Source organism: Procambarus clarkii, chromosome 80 (genome assembly GCF_040958095.1).
Source record: "Procambarus clarkii isolate CNS0578487 chromosome 80, FALCON_Pclarkii_2.0, whole genome shotgun sequence".
Classification (NCBI taxonomy): Eukaryota; Metazoa; Arthropoda; class Malacostraca; order Decapoda; family Cambaridae; genus Procambarus; species Procambarus clarkii.
The window spans coordinates 20,429,131-20,447,283 of NC_091229.1; the positions used below are offsets into that span (position 1 = coordinate 20,429,131).

Sequence of the window (18,153 nt, forward strand, 5' to 3'; positions counted from 1 at the left end):
TGCGTAACAAGAGAGAATGACTACCTAGTCCCAAATAGAGCTGAATGTGGTTCTATAAACCGCCTCTTGATTACACACGACAAATAAATGCTTTTTTGCAATTCTTCACTCAGAATATGACACGAGTGACATATTCTGAATAACTCAGAACGAGTAGTTAAAATTAAGTTCTATTGGGAATTGTTGCATATTTTTATTTCATAGCGAATGATAATAATGCAGGAGCGATTAGCCCCGTGGCCTGCACTCCTGCAGGAGCGACAAGCCCCGTGGCCTGCACTCCTGCAGGAGCGACAAGCCCCGTGGCCTGCACTCCTGCAGGAGCGACAAGCCCAGTGGCCTGCACTCCTGCAGGAGCAACAAGCCCCGTGGCCTGCACTCCTGCAGGAGCGACAAGCCCCGTGGCCTGCACTCCTGCAGGAGCAACAAGCCCCGTGGCCTGCACTCCTGCAGGAGCGACAAGCCCCGTGGCCTGCACTCCTGCAGGAGCGACAAGCCCCGTGGCCTACACTCCTGCAGGAGCAACAAGCCCCGTGGCCTGCACTCCTGCAGGAGCGACAAGGCCAGTGGCCTGCACTCCTGCAGGAGCGACAAGCCCAGTGGCCTGCACTCCTGCAGGAGCGACAAGCCCCGTGGCCTGCACTCCCGTAGGAGCGACAAGCCCCGTGGCCTGCACTCCTGCAGGAGCGACAAGCCCCGTGGCCTGCACTCCTGCAGGAGCAACAAGCCCCGTGGCCTGCACTCCTGCAGGAGCGACAAGCCCCCGTAGCCTGCACTCCTGCAGGAGCAACAAGCCCCGTAGCCTGCACTCCTGCAGGACCAACAAGCCCCGTAGCCTGTACTCCTGCAGGAGCAAGACGCCCCCCCAGGGTACAAAAGGGGGTACTCACCTCGCTGTGCCGGGATCTAAGAGCCACTGAAGAAGGCTCCAACTATCGCAGCAGACGCGCTGGGTTCAGAGGTGCGCGGAGGGCGAGGCGCGGACACTCACTGACCCTAGGCTGCTGAAGCCCGCCCTTACTTCGTCTCTCCTCGCCCTTACCGGGGGTTCGACTCCCTCTCCTTGCCCCCCCCCCCCCTCTCCTCCTCCTCTTCCATCACCATCAACCCCCATGGCGTCCTTCCCTCCATTTTCCATTTAGCTAGTCGCCCAAAATGGGATGTAAATCATTTTACTTTTTTTTTAATTCAAGTTTTCCCGCCAATTTGGTCTGTCCCGTCGGTAGAATTCGAAGGCGATTGGTGGATCGGAGAGGAAACTGTTTTGGCGGCGACCAATCAGAATGACGGAAGGTGAGGCGAGGCGCCGGGGTCTCCTTCGGCTTCGACCAATCAGGGCAGGACTCTTGTACACACCGCTGGGACCCCGAGACCAGTTGGGCACATCCCAGCACATCCCAGCTAGGTCTCAGCACATCCCAGCTGGCTCCTCCGGGTCCTTGTCACTGTCTCAGCCGGAAATTTGTGATGTACACCATATTTGTGAGACTTGTTTTATGTTAACTAAAAACATGTAGTGACAAATATTATTTTGGGATTCGTTAGACTATATTTATATACTGTATATGGCATATTTAAGGCATATATGTGAGGATAGGTACAGTATCTTAAAAAAAATATATTGATTTTTATTCCTAATACGGAATATACTGTATATAAGATATATATATATATATATATATATATATATATATATATATATATATATATATATATATATATATATATATATAAATGATCATAAAATCCTATTAACAGCAACACTGAATTAAATCATTTATGTATTGGATATACATTAATTATTTTAAATTGATGCTTTCAAATTAAACCTAGCCTAACCTAACCTAACCTAACCTAACCTAACCTAACCTAACCTAACCAAATTAACGTGACAAAAGCATTGTAGCCTAGCAGAACTAAACCTAACCTAACCATATTCTAGTTAACACAGTCAAACTAATCCAATTCTGGCTTCGTATTACGTATTAAACAGGATAACTATATAAACATGTATTGTGTATAAGCGAACGATAACATGTAACGGAATATAACATTATATATTGTTATATATATTTAAACATTCATATGTAAACATTTATATGTAAACATTCATACAAATTCCTGCACGGACGGTATATTTAACAGAAATATTCTTCATTTCCGGGCATATTCTACTGTGCCCGAACCCAGAATTTGTTCCCAGAGTCGGGCATAGGCTGTACCATGCCCGGAACACAATACTATGAATGGTACCAATGGTACCATTGTGTACTATACCATACAATGCCCCCCATTCTCCCATACCAGACACTCTCTCTCTCTACCATTCTCGAGAGAGAATTTAGGTACCTACAATACCCAAATGCCCGACTAGGCTATAACTCCCTCTCCCCCCTCCCCCCCCACCGCCTTCCTCTCCCTTAATACCCACTCCCTCCCCCTCCCCCTCCCCCCCCCTCCCCCTCTCCCCCTCCCCCCTCTCCCCTCTCCCCTCCCCCCCCCCGCACCCCACTCTACCCTGCCCAACTCGTGCCCAGCGTGGAGGTTGGGGTAGGAGACAGGGCAAGGGAGGTCATTAACCTTGGAGGGAGGGCGGTACGCACTCACATGAGCCACAGGTGTGTGATTGCAACAGGTGTGTTGCTTGACTGGAGTCTCGTGCAACCAACCCCGCCCACTACTAACCCCGCCCACCACTAACCCCGCCCACCACTAACCCCGCCCACTAACCCCGCCCAGTTTCAAGGACACGTCGTCCAACCCTAACATAATAGGTACTGGCGGAGGCATCCATGCGTGTGTGTGTTTGGGAGAGAGAGAGAGAGAGAAGCAGAGAGAGAGAGAGAGAGAGAGAGAGAGAGAGAGAGAGAGAGAGAGAGAGAGAGAGAGAGAGAGAGAGAGAGAGAGAGAGAGAGAGAGAGAGAGACAGAGAGACAGAGAGAGAGAGAGACAGAGAGAGAGAGAGAGAGAGAGAGAGAGAGAGAGAGAGACAGAGAGAGAGAGAGACAGAGAGAGAGAGAGAGAGAGAGAGAGAGAGAGAGAGAGAGAGAGAGAGAGAGAGAGAGAGAGAGAGAGAGAGAGAGAGAGGGGGGGGGGGGCAGGAGTAGCAGTTTGGTCCTCCCGCAATAACCTGTTGAGGGTGAAGGACCTCACTCGACCTTGGATGTGCGTGTGTGAGTGCGCGCACGCGTGTGTATGTGAATATTATGTGTGTATGCGTGCATGGTGTGTGTGTGTGTGTGTGTGTGTATGTATGCGTTCATGGTGTGTGTGCTCGCGCGCATACACGGTAAATATGCACACGGGTCCGTGAAGTAATCTGTATACATGCGTGTATACATGTATCACTTTGCATTTCATTAACTATGCAATAGGCGTAGTATGCATTGATATTGTAGTGCCATCTAAGGCCATCCACCAACTAGCCACTAGCCGTTCTCAGGGGTAAGGTGATTACCCTGAGACTCTAATCCCACTCTCACACAACCTGGATAGCCTGAAATGTGTGTGTGTGTGTGTGTGTGTGTGTGTGTGTGTGTGTGTGTGTGTGTGTGTGTGTGTGTGTGTGTGTGTTTACTAGTTGTGTTTTTACGGGGGTTGAGCTATCGTGTGGACGAGACAATCGGGATGATAGCCGACAGAGTGTATCGTGATCCAGCCTGTACTCCTCTTGACATACCAGAAAATATTCTGAGGAAACTACTCCAAGCTTGTACTAAAGAGGCACCCTTCTTGAGCCCGGATGGGCACATGTATAAGCAAGTAGATGGGGTCGCCATGGGTTCTCCCCTAGGTGTCCTGTTTGCAAACTTCTACATGGGTACCATCGAGCAAAAAGTCTTAGTCTTTATACACTTTAAGATTAAAGTACTTCATATATGTGTCAGGCAGTTAATATGTTGCAGCCAAACAATTGGGTACTTGTAGGACCAGTAGAAGAGCATGTTTGTGAAGAGAAAGTAATATCCTTCATTTATATTGAAGTTGATTAATATACATATGCAACCCACGAGGCAGTGTAATTTGCATACGTTGATGCAGAGGAGTTATGGAAACAATATCTTGAGTTTTCGGGGCTTTAGTGTCCCCGCGGCCCGGTCCTCGACCAGGCCTCCACCTTCAGGAAGCAGCCCGTGACAGCTGACTAACACCCAGGTACCTATTTTACTGCTAGGTAACAGGGGGCATAGAGTGAAAGAAACTCTGCCCATTGTTTCTCGCCGGCGCCTGGGATCGAACCCAGGACCACAGGATCACAAGTCCAGTGTGCTGTCCGCTCGGCCGACCGGCTCCCTCAGTTAAAGGAACGACAGCAAGTGATGAATAATTGATGAGGTTGGTTGGAACGCTCGTTAAATTGGACGTTTATTGGACAAAAGTTGTCTGGCAACAATGGTGGCACTGGGAATTGGGCTGAAAAGCTAGTTCACCTTGTTAATGACCGGAAATTAACTGTAAACACCGCCGATAAATTTCGCAATTTCCACTGAATAATTTCCATTGGAATAATTCCATTGAAATTATTCTGTTTTCTACAGACAGAAAATTTCAATTTTCAATGGAATAATTTTCATTGAATACATAAACTGTTCATCATTAAAACGAATAATTTCATTTATGTCATAAAAACTACATTTTATCCGAGCACATCTTAATTAAACCAGCTCGTTCTCCCTAGGTTTCTCATCACCAAAAAAACGGTCAATTTAAAGTAGTCTCTCCTAACCTACCAGAGGACCCAAAACGGAAAACGGGACAGTACGTCACTTTCGCCAGCTGCTTCCATTTTCTAGTACGACAATTTTTGGCCTTATGTGACGCCTACGATCGAAATGCGACGTTCTTTGTAAGAGAACAGAAGTTTTCATGCTTGTAAACTATTTAATAAATATAACCAAAGCCGTCAAAGATTGAGGAAAGATGTACACGTTCGTAAGTGCTTGCGTAACTGCTTCGTGAATCTGGTTCCAGGAAGCCAAACTGTGGAGCAAGATGGAATACAAATGCTGATGGAACAGACGGTAAATACTTGAGCTGAATTACAATGATTGAGTTCGAGATATCCACCTTTCATGGTGGATATCACAATATCAAAATGACCTGGGGCCAGATTCACGAAAGTAGTTACGCAAGCACTTACGAACCTGTCCATCTTTTCTCAATCTCTGGCGGCTTTGTTTACAATTATTAAACAGTTAATGAGCTCCGAAGCACCAGGAGGCTGTTTATAACAATAACAACAGTTGATTGGCAAGTTTTCATGCTTGTAAACTGTTTAATAAATGTAACCAAAGCCGTCAAAGATTGAGGAAAGATGTACACGTTCGTAAGTACTTGCGTAACTGCTTCGTGAATCTGGCCCCTGGTCACACAGATGCAAGGACCCAGTAAACTATAGTGGGAAGAAATGTTATGCCTGTAATCAGATCTTTGTAATGAAACTTTAGATTTGTTTAAAGTTAATTTGCAGTCTACCTTTCACACTTTGCAACCTTGACTTGTCTGCAAGATGTGCTTGAGTGATCCTTACACATGAACATACTACATAAAGACTTCTAATATGTTGACTAGACCACACACTAGAATGTGAAGGGACGACGATGTTTCGTTCCATCCTGGACCATTCTCAAGTCGATTGTGATCCAATCGTCCAGTACGGACCGAAACGTCGTCGTCCCTTCACCTTCTAGTGTGTGTCGACAATCGACTTGAGAATGGTCCAGGACGGACCGAAACGTCGTCGTCCCTTCACCTTCTAGTGTGTGTCGACAATCGACTTGAGAATGGTCCAGGACAGACCGAAACGTCGTCGTCCCTTCACCTTCTAGTGTGTAAGTCTGCTCAACAATCCATTACACTGATCTTGACATATTTTATCTGGGACCGGATTATCCCAGGATTAAGCGCTCTAATCCAGGCATCATCTCCAAATAAAACCACCCGTCTTAAAACCTCTTTTATGTAGCATCAAAAACTCTTTGACGTGTTTCTAAACTTACTCACTATTCAACGTTACCTGGAACATACCTGAAGAGGGTCTCTGGAGTTCTTCTGCTCCCCGAGTCCCTTTGTGATGGAAGGCCTTGTTGGCCTGCTGGAAGGGCGCCCTAGTTCAGTCATTTTCTCTTAACTATGATACAAAGTGACAGAGAATGGGATGCTAAGGGCCAGGAAGCAGCAGCATCAGGCAAAAGAAATTATTATTATTAATTATTAATTATTATTAATTATTAATTATTATTAATTATTAATTATTATTAATTATTAATTATTATTAATTATTAATTATTATTAATTATTATTAATTATTATTAATTATTAATTATTATTAATTATTATTATTGTATTTATTTTTTACGAAAGCTTAAGTTGTGTCCCTGGCGGAAAGAGTTCTTGTCAAAGCCATATAGCTATGCCTATAGCCTATAGGCATGGCTAGAGGCTATAGCCATGGCTATAGACTATATATAATGGCTATAGGCCATAACATGACTAGAGGTTATAGCCATGATCGGGAGCCGGTCGGCCGAGCTGACAGCACGCTGGACTTGTGATCCTGTGGTCCTGGGTTCGATCCCAGGCGCCGGCGAGAAACAATGGGCAGAGTTTCTTTCACCCTATGCCCCTGTTACCTAGCAGTTAAATAGGTACCTGGGTGTTAGTCAGCTGTCACGGACTGCTTCCTGGAGGTGGAGGCCTGGTCGAAGACCGGGCCGCGAGGACACTAAAGCCCCGAAATCATCTCAAGATAACCTCAAGAAGATGATCATAGCCTACATTGCACATGACTATAGCATATATTTAACATACTTATAGTCAATTGAAAACCAGTCTGCGATAGGAAATAAGTTTAACACCCCCCTGGCCTATTGGTGGGGGGGGGGGGGACGTCGAAAGGCCTAATTACAAGCTTCCTGTGTCAGAGAACGCGAATTATACTTCCATAACATTTATAATGTTAGCCAGGGGTATTGAGTGGTTATAAATAGGAGCTGCCTCGTATGGGCCAATAGGCCTTCTGCAGTTACCTTTGTTCTTAAGTTCTTATTTCCGGGAAAATTAGAATTAAGGACCTGCCCAATACGCTACGCTTACCAGTGGCTGTACAAGAATGTACATATATATATATATATATATATATATATATATATATATATATATATATATATATATATATATATATATATATATATATATATTATAATAATATTGCTAGAAGGAAGAGTTAAGCACAGTATATGACTATATAGATCCATGAAAGGAATATAAGGAGAGGATATGAGCTGGTATAATAGAACCATCTCGGTTCCCGAACCACTTGGACCCTCGGGGATCGAACGCTGAAATCAAGAAGCGAATTGGTCAATATATGAATTTCATCCATTCACCAGTTCAAGCGAATGGATGAAAAAATATATATATTTATAGAAAACGCATCGAATATTGGTGGTTTTAAGGGTGGACTAATTTGTGGAGAAAACCGACTAACAACTATAGAAAACGGGGCGGAGAGTTGGTGACTTAACGGTTGAACAACTATTAAAGAAGCAAGAATATGGATAGATAACAAAATAAAATATAGACAGACAAATGTGTGAACGATATATAAATTAATAAAAGTCAATCATATACTAATATAAACGTGGAAAATCAATCGAGGGTTGGTCATCTAGCCGAGGCTAAAATCATTAAAGGAAAACGGTAAGAGGACGATGGTGTTTTAACCGGTGAAACATTAAAGAAAACGGACTGACGGTTGGTGTCTTACCGGGGAAAAAAAACATTAAAAGAAAATGCAGAAACGGTTGGTGTCCTGACAGGAGGAAAAACATTAAAGGGAATGACAGTGGGTATACCTTGACAGGTTGGAAACATTAAAAGAAAACGGAGAGACGATTAGCATGTAAAAGTTGTACTGAGTCTTGTATGAGGGTAGACTAAGTTGAAGAGGGAGAGGGGGACGTGGGAAGGGGAAGGAGTAAGGGGAAAGGGGAAAGGGAAGGGTACCCGGGTGGCCACGAACGAGGTCATTCCCCCCTTAGTCACCTTCAGCCACGAGACGAGGTCACTCCCAGAACCCACTTGTCCGGAATCCTTCACCTCTGGGTTGACTGCGTCGTTCAGAGTTACAGAACATCTACCTGACGCAGAGGGTTTAATGCGTAGGACGTTTATTTGACGCGCATGATGTCTGCCCGATGTTCAGGATGTCTGTCTGATGCGTAGGACGTTCGTTCAACGCATGGGACTGATGTGTAGACCTATGATGCATAGGACGTCTGTTTGATGTGTCAGGACGTCTGTTTGATGTGTCAGGACGTCTGTTTGATGTGTCAGGACGTCTGTTTGATGTGTTAGGACGTCTGTTTGATGTGTTAGGACGTCTGTTTGATGTGTCAGGACGTCTGTTTGATGTGTTAGGACGTCTGTTTGATGTGTCAGGACGTCTGTTTGATGTGTCAGGACGTCTGTTTGATGTATTAGGACGTCTGTTTGATGTGTTAGGACGTCTGTTTGATGTGTTAGGACGTCTGTATGATGCACAGGACGTCTGTTTGATGTGTTAGGACGTCTGTTTGATGTGTCAGGACGTCTGTTTGATGTGTTAGGACGTCTGTTTGATGTGTTAGGACGTCTGTTTGATGTGTTAGGACGTCTGTTTGATGTGTTAGGATGTCTGTTTGGTGTGTTAGGACGTCTGTTTGATGTGTTAGGACGTCTGTTTGATGTGTTAGGACGTCTGTTTGATGTGTTAGGACGTCTGTTTGATGTGTTAGGACGTCTGTATGATGCACAGGACGTCTGTTTGATGTGTTAGGACGTCTGTTTGATGTGTCAGGACGTCTGTTTGATGTGTCAGGACGTCTGTTTGATGTGTTAGGACGTCTGTTTGATGTATTAGGACGTCTGTTTGATGTATTAGGACGTCTGTTTGATGTATTAGGACGTCTGTTTGATGTATTAGGACGTCTGTTTGATGTATTAGGACGTCTGTTTGATGTGTTGGGACGTCTGTTTGATGTGTCAGGACGTCTGTTTGATGTGTCAGGACGTCTGTTTGATGTATTAGGACGTCTCGACGTATGAAACTCGTCTCCAAATACGTCAAAGAGCGACGAGATGTGACGTTCACACAACACGCGTAGACTACACTGAGGCCTCCTGCCTCGCTTGATATTCTTCACGCGGAAGGAAGGTCTTTGCCCTGAAGCAGTGCCAGGCTCTTCGTGTTCGGGATCATCACTGCACATTCTGTGGTAGGGGAAGAAAGAGCATTCTGAGGAGGCTTAGGATGCCACGTACCTGGTTGATACCTGGTTGATACCTGGTTGATACCTGGTTGATGGGGTTCTGGGAGTTCTTCTACTCCCCAAGCCCGGCCCGAGGCCAGGCTTGACTTGTGAGAGTTTGGTCCACCAGGCTGTTGCTTGGAGCGGCCCGCAGGCCCACATATACCTGGTTGATGGGGTTCTGGGAGTTCTTCTACTCCCCAAGCCCGGCCCGAGGCCAGGCTTGACTTGTGAGAGTTTGGTCCACCAGGCTGTTGCTTGGAGCGGCCCGCAGGCCCACATATACCTGCTTGATGGGGTTCTGGGAGTTCCTCTACTTCCCAAGCCCGGCCCGAGGCCAGGCTTGACTTGTGAGAGTTTGGTCCACCAGGCTGTTGCTTGGAGCGGCCCGCAGGCCCACATATACCTGGTTGATGGGGTTCTGGGAGTTCTACTTCCCAAGCCCGGCCCGAGGCCAGGCTTTAAAGTACGGTACTTGAACTTGAAGGTACGTAAAGTACCTGACGGTCTTAACAAGCAGGGAGTTGCTAGTGGAGGCGAGATTGGTAGTGAGAGGAGATGTTTACGACATATGGGATCCATCAACGACCTCATTGCTGCCTGGCCTCAGTTCCAAGCCTACACCTGAAGGAATTCATTCTTAGATGAAATTTTGACAGAATCACTCATCCAGGTTACAATGAGATTCCCATGAGTGCCTTTTATTCTCTTCTCCGAGGTTATGGGTTTTCACTAATGCAACCAAAGCAGGTCCTCTATATAGTTTTTGTTAATGAAATGTTTTTTAACACGTTCTTTTAGATTACTTAGATTAAATTAGATTTTTTTGATTTTAGATTAAAAAGCTATGACTTGGCAGGACACAGGTGGAAATTAAGCCCCAAAATAAAGTACAGGTATAAGGAGCTCAAGACTGGCGCTCAAGAGAGCCGTGTGTGATGTCGTAGCTCAGTCGATTAAGGCAGTGTCTGGGATACTCCCGGACGCAGGTTCGAATCCTCGTCACGGCCCTTGTGGATTTGTTCATAACGGGAAACTAATTACCCCCGTCGATTGCTGGCTTGAACACGGAACCCAGGAGCTTAAGTCTTCGTAAGCACAATCAGGTGATCACGCGAAGTGAGCTCATCTGGTTGATCTCATCAACCGTCTTAGCTCGAATTATCTTAGCCTAAGTTAAATTAGCCTGAATTTAACCTAAGATGGATTCTGAAACCAAATAATAAATGGCCACTTCGTGCATAGATTAGGGACACGACCCCACAAAAAGCAGCACACAAGAGATTAAAAGATCACTGAGGAAGGTTCATTGGCCCATACGAGGTTATCTTGAGGTTATCTTGAGATGATTTCGGGGCTTTAGTGTCCCCGCGGCCCGGTCCTCGACCAGGCCTCCACCCCCAGGAAACAGCCCGTGACAGCTGACTAACTCCCAGGTACCTATTTACTGCTAGGTAACAGGGGCATTCAGGGTGAAAGAAACTTTTGCCCATTTGTTTCTGCCTCGTGCGGGAATCGAACCCGCGCCACAGAATTACGAGTCCTGCGCGCTATCCACCAGGCTACGAGGCCCCCCCAGGTAGGCGAGACAGAACCCGCGCCACAGAATTACGAGTCCTGCGCGCTATCCACCAGGCTACGAGGCGGCTCCTACTGCCCCATAGGATGCAGCTTCCCCAAACTCACTCAGATGTATAACCTACGCTTGAAACAATCCAGCGATCTTACGTCCATTTACGTTAGCCAGTAAATTTATTCCATAAATCAACAACCCTGTTCCCTAATCAGTATTTACTCTGCGCTTTTCCGATTTTAAACTTTTGAAGTTTGTATCCGTTGCTTAAAGTTCTAATTTATTGTTTAAAACCTTGTTTATATGTCCCATTTATACTCTTTTATGCGTGTGTATGTTGGACATATTTATATTATTAATATGTTGACCAGACCACACACTAGAAGGTGAAGGGACGACGACGTTTCGGTCCGTCCTGGACCATTCTCAAGTCGATTGTCTTGAGAATGGTCCAGGACGGACCGAAACGTCGTCGTCCCTTCACCTTCTAGTATGTGGTCTGGTCAACATAATTTAACCACGTTATTGTGACTCATCGCCTACATATTATTAATATATTCAGAATATCTGGGTAAATATCCCCATGTCTCTAGTTTATGACTGTATTGTGTGTTGAGCAACAACCTTGGGTTTCCTCTTCAAGATTCTTGAACCAATGGGGCGCGCTGGACGTCTCCAAAGGTGCGCTGGACGTCTCCAAAGGTGCCTCCAGGGCGTGGAACACCTATGATGTAGCTGGATGTCTCCAAATGTGCCTCCAGGGCGTGGAACACCTATGATGTAGCTGGACGTCTCCAAAGGTGCCTCCAGGGCGTGGAACACCTATGACGTAGCAACGTTCCAGGGAACTAAACCCAGATCTGAGTTGGTGGAGATGATTACAGAGACGTTAAGGAGTCCTTCGCCGAAAGAGCAACGATCTCACATCTTGCGGGTCGTCGATCGTTCCCCCGACCTTGTAATTAAGTGATTAGGCATCATTCCGTAATCCTAATCCAGCTCCTTGTTCTCATATCCCTTCCAACCGCTACATTGTCGTACTGGCTTAGTGCTGTCATCTGATTATTACTTTATATATATCTTCTACGACTGGCCATCTGTCATGAAGCTGAAGATGTTGGTATGATAGAAAGGAAAGGACTAGCTGGAGGGAGCGACAAGCCAATTTAAGCCGCCTGCACACTAGTTTACTGAAGGTTGAGAGGCGGGACCAAAGAGCCAGAGCTCAACCCCCGCAAGCACAACTAGGTGAGTACCGACACACACACACACACACACACACACACACACACACACACACACACACACACACACACACACACACACACACACACACACACGTACAATGCTTGTATGCTTGCAAAACTCCGGTATTTTCTTTAGCCAATTAAAAATGACGTCTAATTAGGAGCCGTCTTCTGTTTTCCAGCTTCCATCACATAGTGTGATTTAATATATATTTGCGAGATTTATGAGTATAGTCGGAGGGCCCCACGACACCCACCAACCTAGTACTAACGACCATCTAATCCGGCTCCCAGAACTCGAACTCAGGGCTCCGGAACGTACCAGATAGACTGGATGAGTCGGAGGGAGGGGGAGGGGTAGGCTAAGGAGGTTGTTAATTTCAAATCGTATACAAAGCGACACAAGTTAGGATGTATTGGCTTAGGTTAGCAGATGTTAGGTTAGCAGGTGTTAGTTTACCAGGTGCTATAGGCTCGTTTGGTTAAGGTTGGGTTGGATTGGGCAAGGTTAAAGTTTTCAAATCCATTGGCGAACCGTCGCGTGTATAATGTGATATCCATTTGCAGTGATAGAGCCAACTGCCTAAGCCGTTTCGTCTGGCAATTGCTTGACGTTACGCTTGAGAAACATGGGGTCTACATAGGCCGCTTACCGGCTAGGCTTGCTTAGGCCTGCTGGGTCCACCCAGCTTAAAGAGAGGGAGGGACAGAGAAAGAGAGAGGGAGGGACAGAGAAAGAGAGAGGGAGGGAGAGATTAAGCGGGCATCAGACGGATGCTGCTGGAGCCCAAGTTACTGTACATGAGAGAGTCAACAGGTAGAGCAAACATAACTGGCCATCGGAGGTAATGTTTTGAAGATTGGCGAGGTCTGATGAGGTCTGGCGAGGTCTCGCAAAGTCTTGCGAGGTCTCGCGAAGTCTGGCGAAGTCTGGCGAGGTTGTAGGAAGCCTTGATCGCGCACGTTTTCTTTAATTAACCAAAGAAGATGGGAATTCTCCAAATAACACAGACCCATCCATAGCAGTTAAAGGTAATATAATTGTTTAAAATACTGTTGAATAGCACGCTAGTGACCGTAGCATTTGGGAACATAATGAACGAAGCATTTGGGAACATAATGAACGAAGCATTTGGGAATACGATGAACGAAGCAAATGCAAAAATGGTAATAAGACCATTATAATTTCACATATTTTGTGTGTGCAAACTTATCAAATTTCATCTTCATTTACGGGCCTATTAACGAAGCCCAACCATTATCCAGGCTAATTGCACCCCACAACAGTTGTGTGTCTCCTGTTACTTATTGACTGCTAGGCGAACAGATGCATCAGAGGAAAGGAAATGTGCCCAAATGTCTCTGTTCTGCTGTGAGAATCGAACCCAGTTTTGGGTGTAACTTCACTGTGTCAACTATATATACTGTCCTGCAGGTTGAATTACTTTGGGTGAGACGCGCTTAAGTGGACCAACGTGCGTATGGATGACAGACACTTAAATGGATCCATTAAGTGGATCCACTTAAGCCACTTTGAGTCGCATAAGTGGCTCAACCAAGTTTGAAAATGACATACTTTTTCTTCATTCCACAATGCTATAGTCTGATGAGAATTTAGGTCACCTGGGAGCATTAATGGAGCATTCTAGGCTGTCTAAATTATTTTCATGTCTTAGAACAACAACAACCCCCCCCCCAACCCCCTCCGTCAACATCAACCCCCCCCCAATAATCTACACCCCCCCCTCACCACAAGATCACTACACCTCCCCAAATACACCTGGGCGCCCACCCAGTACACAGCATTCCGTCTCTCCCCCTTCGCGACCCCCCTACCCTCCCCCCCCAATAAACCCTTTCAAGAAGGCACAGTCTAATCTCCCCCTGAACCCCCCCTGAACCCTCCCTCCCTCCTGTGTACTCTAAGCTCCATTATTGTTCAAGACAAGATTGAAACCTGTTCCCAGGAATGTCCTGAATACACCTCGAGCAGTGATACACTACCAATGTCCAGGGTTCACCCCCAGCAGTGATAAAACGCTAGGACAGATTTATTATTAAATCCCACAGTGCTAATGACCTCTCCACCAATCCCTACGCTGCTCAAGACCTCTCCACCAATCCCTACGCTGCTCAAGACCTCTCCACCAATCCCCACACTGCTCATGACCTCTCTACCAATCCCTACACTGCTCTGACCTCTCCACCAATCCCCACACTGCTCATGACATCTCCACCAATCCCCACACTGCTCATGACCTCTCCACCAATCCCCACACTGCTCATGACCTCTCCACCAATCCCCACACTGCTCATGACCTCTCCACCAATCCCCACACTGCTCATGACCTCTCCACCAATCCCCACGCTGATCATGACGTCTCCACCAATCCCCACACTGCTCATGACCTCTCCACCAATCCCCACACTGTTCATGACCTCTCCACCAATCCCCACACTGCTCTGACCTCTCCACCAATCCCCACACTGCTCTGACCTCTCCACCAATCCCCCACACTGCTCATGACCTCTCCACCAATCCCCACACTGTTCATGACCTCTCCACCAATCCCCACACTGTTCATGACCTCTCCACCAATCCCCCACACTGCTCTGACCTCTCCACCAATCCCCCACACTGCTCATGACCTCTCCACCAATCCCCACACTGCTCTGACGTCTCCACCAATCCCCCACACTGCTCTGACCTCTCCACCAATCCCCCACACTGCTCATGACCTCTCCACCAATCCCCACACTGCTCTGACGTCTCCACCAATCCCCCACACTGCTCTGACGTCTCCACCAATCCCCACACTGTTCATGACGTCTCCACCAATCCTCACACTGCTCATGACCTCTCCACCAATCCCCACACTGCTCTGACGTCTCCACCAATCCTCACACTGCTCTGACGTCTCCACCAATCCCCACACTGCTCATGACGTCTCCACCAATCCCCCACACTGCTCATGACCTCTCCACCAATCCCCCACGCTGCTCTGACGTCTCCACCAATCCACACACTGATCAGATCTGAACAGTAACGAATGCTCCTTAAAAAGAAACTATCGTTTCACAGGACCTTGTCCCTATATCAACCCGTTCTCGCAAATTCGTAAAGTCAATATTGACTTATTAACTACGTGCATAGGTGATATACTAAACATAATAGATACCCTTAAAAAGATTCATAGAAAACACCAACCTTACCTAACCTTGTTAGTATCCTAAGATAAGCATCTTATTGCTTCGTAATTACAATTATTACTTAACCTATACCTATTATAGGTTAGGTAATAATTGTAATTACGAAGCAATAAGATGCTAATCTTAACATTCTAAGTAGGTTAGGTAAGGTCGGTGTTTTCTATGAAGCTTTTCAAGGGAAACTATTATGTTAAGTATGTCACCTATGCACATATTTATTAAGTCAATATTGACTTATTAAATTTGCGAGAACGGGTTGCTATATAACCAGTATTATATTCCATCCCCGTGGGTCTGTGAAGTGTTGACAAACAGATCAGTATACTAAACTAATAATGCAAGTCCTATCGATTAACAATAATATATTGTAATTATTTATTTAAATCCCTGATAATTCACCTTCCTGCGTAAAAAATGCCTAGTTAAGTTTTAAATATTTCTTCTATCATATTTCACTAAGATCACATTTAATAAAACGGAAAATCATCTCATATATAAACACCTTCAAATGTCTCATAAGAGCAACAAACTTGTTTAATTAACAAATAAAAGGCCAAAAGCACCAAGCCGAAAATCTGCAGTCAAGAAAATGCAAATGTCCCGTATGCAAATTAGGAGGTCCTGCACATCTTGATTGTCCAGTCGATGTTTGTACAAGAGGCGCGACCCCCTGGCGGTGGCGGAGGGAAACTTGTGGTGGGAGGTGTTCCACGGCGCCACTATAGTGGCGCTGGCGCTGTACTGCGCCCCTTACTGGAGCCAGATTCACGAAAGCACTTACGCAAGCACTTACGAACGTGTACATCTTTCCTCAATCTTTGACGGCTTTGGTTACAATTATTAAACAGTTTACAAGCATGAAAACTTGCCAATCAACTGTTATTGTTATAAACAGCCTCCTGGTGCTTCGGAGCTCATTAACTGTTTAATAATTGTAAACAAAGCCGCCAGAGACTGAGAAAAGATATACAGGTTCGTAAGTGCTTGCGCAAGTGCTTTCGTGAATCTGGCCCCAGGTCGTGGTGATGTTGTTCCAAAATTTAGCTACTCAGAACGAAGTGTCTATGTATCACGGGCTATGGTGAGCCCGGCTTGGTCGTGGTGGTTCTTCTTGGGCAATAGATTGACACTGTTGACAGTAGTGGGGGCGTTTTGATACGCTATGGGAAGGCCATACTGCCCTCTACATCACGTGTTATACATTGAGCCAACTAAAGCTACTAGGAAAATGACCGACTCCCATCAACCGCGCGAAGATTACCTGTCCTGGAAGTGGTCGAGGCTGGAGGCGACGCCCTGGATGGTGAAGAGTCAGCTACTGAGGTTGATGAGCAAGTTGAACGACCTAGTGGGAAGAGGGGGCGAGAGGCGACCAGTGAGGGGGTGGTCGTGGTGGTGGAATCCACGACGACTTTCCTTTGGGTCGTTTATAGCTTATTAATTACTTTAAAGTTACTAAAATGTTTTCGAAAAAGGTAGGAATCATAATTAACTTCAGGGATGGAATTCCTAAATGGCTTTGAACCCAAATGAAATGCCAAGATGCTTGCATGTCGTTCCAGGAAGAGCATCTCTGGGTGATAGTCAATGCTGCTACGGAAACTTTATGTGATTGGCATTAAAAACAGCGTCCACCAGCACTGGTTTGACAACTGTCCGAAGAACTGAAGACATCGCTGTGCCCGCCAACGCTGTGCCCTTCAGCGCTGTGCTCTCCAGCACTGTGCTCTCCAGCGCTGTGTCCTCCAGCGCTGTGCCCTTCAGCGCTGTGCCTTCAAGCATTCAAATATGCTACACAGAATATTCTTCAGAGAATATGTCATAACAACGTGCCTGAAACAAATAACCCAACACACACAGGTATGGAATGAAAGTGATATTTCGGGTCGTTCTGGACCTCCCTTTCTTTATGAAGGGTCCAGAATGCTCCGAAACTTCGTATGTTTACGTTGGGTAAATATGAGACACTTTTCGTGAGGTCCAAAAGTTCAATTTTCTTCGCTGTGGATGTAATTATTGCAGACCTTACACAGTAACACCGTACAGATAAGACTATGACCTCTTTAACACATTGCCAACAGAATTGGGCAAACTTTGCACATGGCTTTCAACGAATGGACTTTTCCGTAAGTCTTAGTGATTTAACACCGGACCTAGCGGGTAGTAATGGACATGTGGGCCTGCGAGCCTCTGTAAGTAACAGCCTTTTTGATCAAATTATCACACGAGAAGCATGATCTTGTGGAGTTGAAGAACGCTCAGAACCCACTCCAGGTACACTCCAGGTAAGACCAGCTGATAATTAACGGGAAGGCCCTCAAAGCCTCACCTTGAAGATGCTGTGTCAGAGATCGTCATCTCGGAGTCTCATTTGACCATCTTCTCTCCACCATTACCTAAACCAAAGAAAAACGCGTTGTGCTTTACAAAACAAGGTTAATTGTATTACGTATTTTGAAGTTAATATATTAGAACCTTTTCAGTATGATAACTCTGTGTAATCTCCCATGTGTATTTTTAGCATAGGAAATAATTGAATTAAGAATAATATATTTCACGTTATGTTTCAATTTTTTTTCATTTTAAGTATCGTTGTTCTAATTTTAAGCTGGTCTTTTTGTACGGCTGATGTGCTGTTTACTCCTGATGAAACTGTGTGTTTGTGTGTGTGTGTGTGTGTGTGTGTGCGTTCATTTATTTACAAATAGCAAATACACACACAGATTCGCACACACACACACACACACACACACACACACACACACACACACACACACACACACACACACACACACACACACACACATATACACACTCTGAGGGAAACAATGAC

At 45.7% G+C, this 18,153-nt stretch overlaps 3 protein-coding genes across 5 annotated transcripts in view; 2 read left to right on the top strand and 1 right to left on the bottom strand.

The window, feature by feature from the left end:
* Cht10 (Chitinase 10) overlaps positions 1 to 992 on the bottom strand; it is a 114,630-nt gene extending 113,638 nt beyond the window's left edge. For all 3 annotated transcript variants that reach the window (XM_069314874.1, XM_069314875.1, XM_045727592.2), the window contains exon 1: positions 891 to 992. The gene's annotated coding sequence lies outside the window, so the exon portion shown is untranslated. The remainder of the gene's footprint in view (positions 1 to 890) is intronic.
* LOC123746199 (foot protein 1 variant 1-like) lies at positions 217 to 14,577 on the top strand. Its single transcript, XM_045727524.1, has 2 exons — positions 217 to 647; positions 14,181 to 14,577. The coding sequence occupies exons 1-2, from the start codon at positions 217 to 219 to the stop codon at positions 14,575 to 14,577; spliced, it is 828 nt and encodes a 275-aa protein (XP_045583480.1).
* Positions 14,578 to 14,633: 56 nt separating this feature from the next.
* LOC138357922 (uncharacterized) lies at positions 14,634 to 14,996 on the top strand. The gene has a single exon (XM_069315099.1). It carries the CDS (start codon positions 14,634 to 14,636, stop codon positions 14,994 to 14,996), a length of 363 nt encoding a protein of 120 aa, XP_069171200.1.
* The last annotated feature ends 3,157 nt before the right edge of the window (positions 14,997 to 18,153 follow it).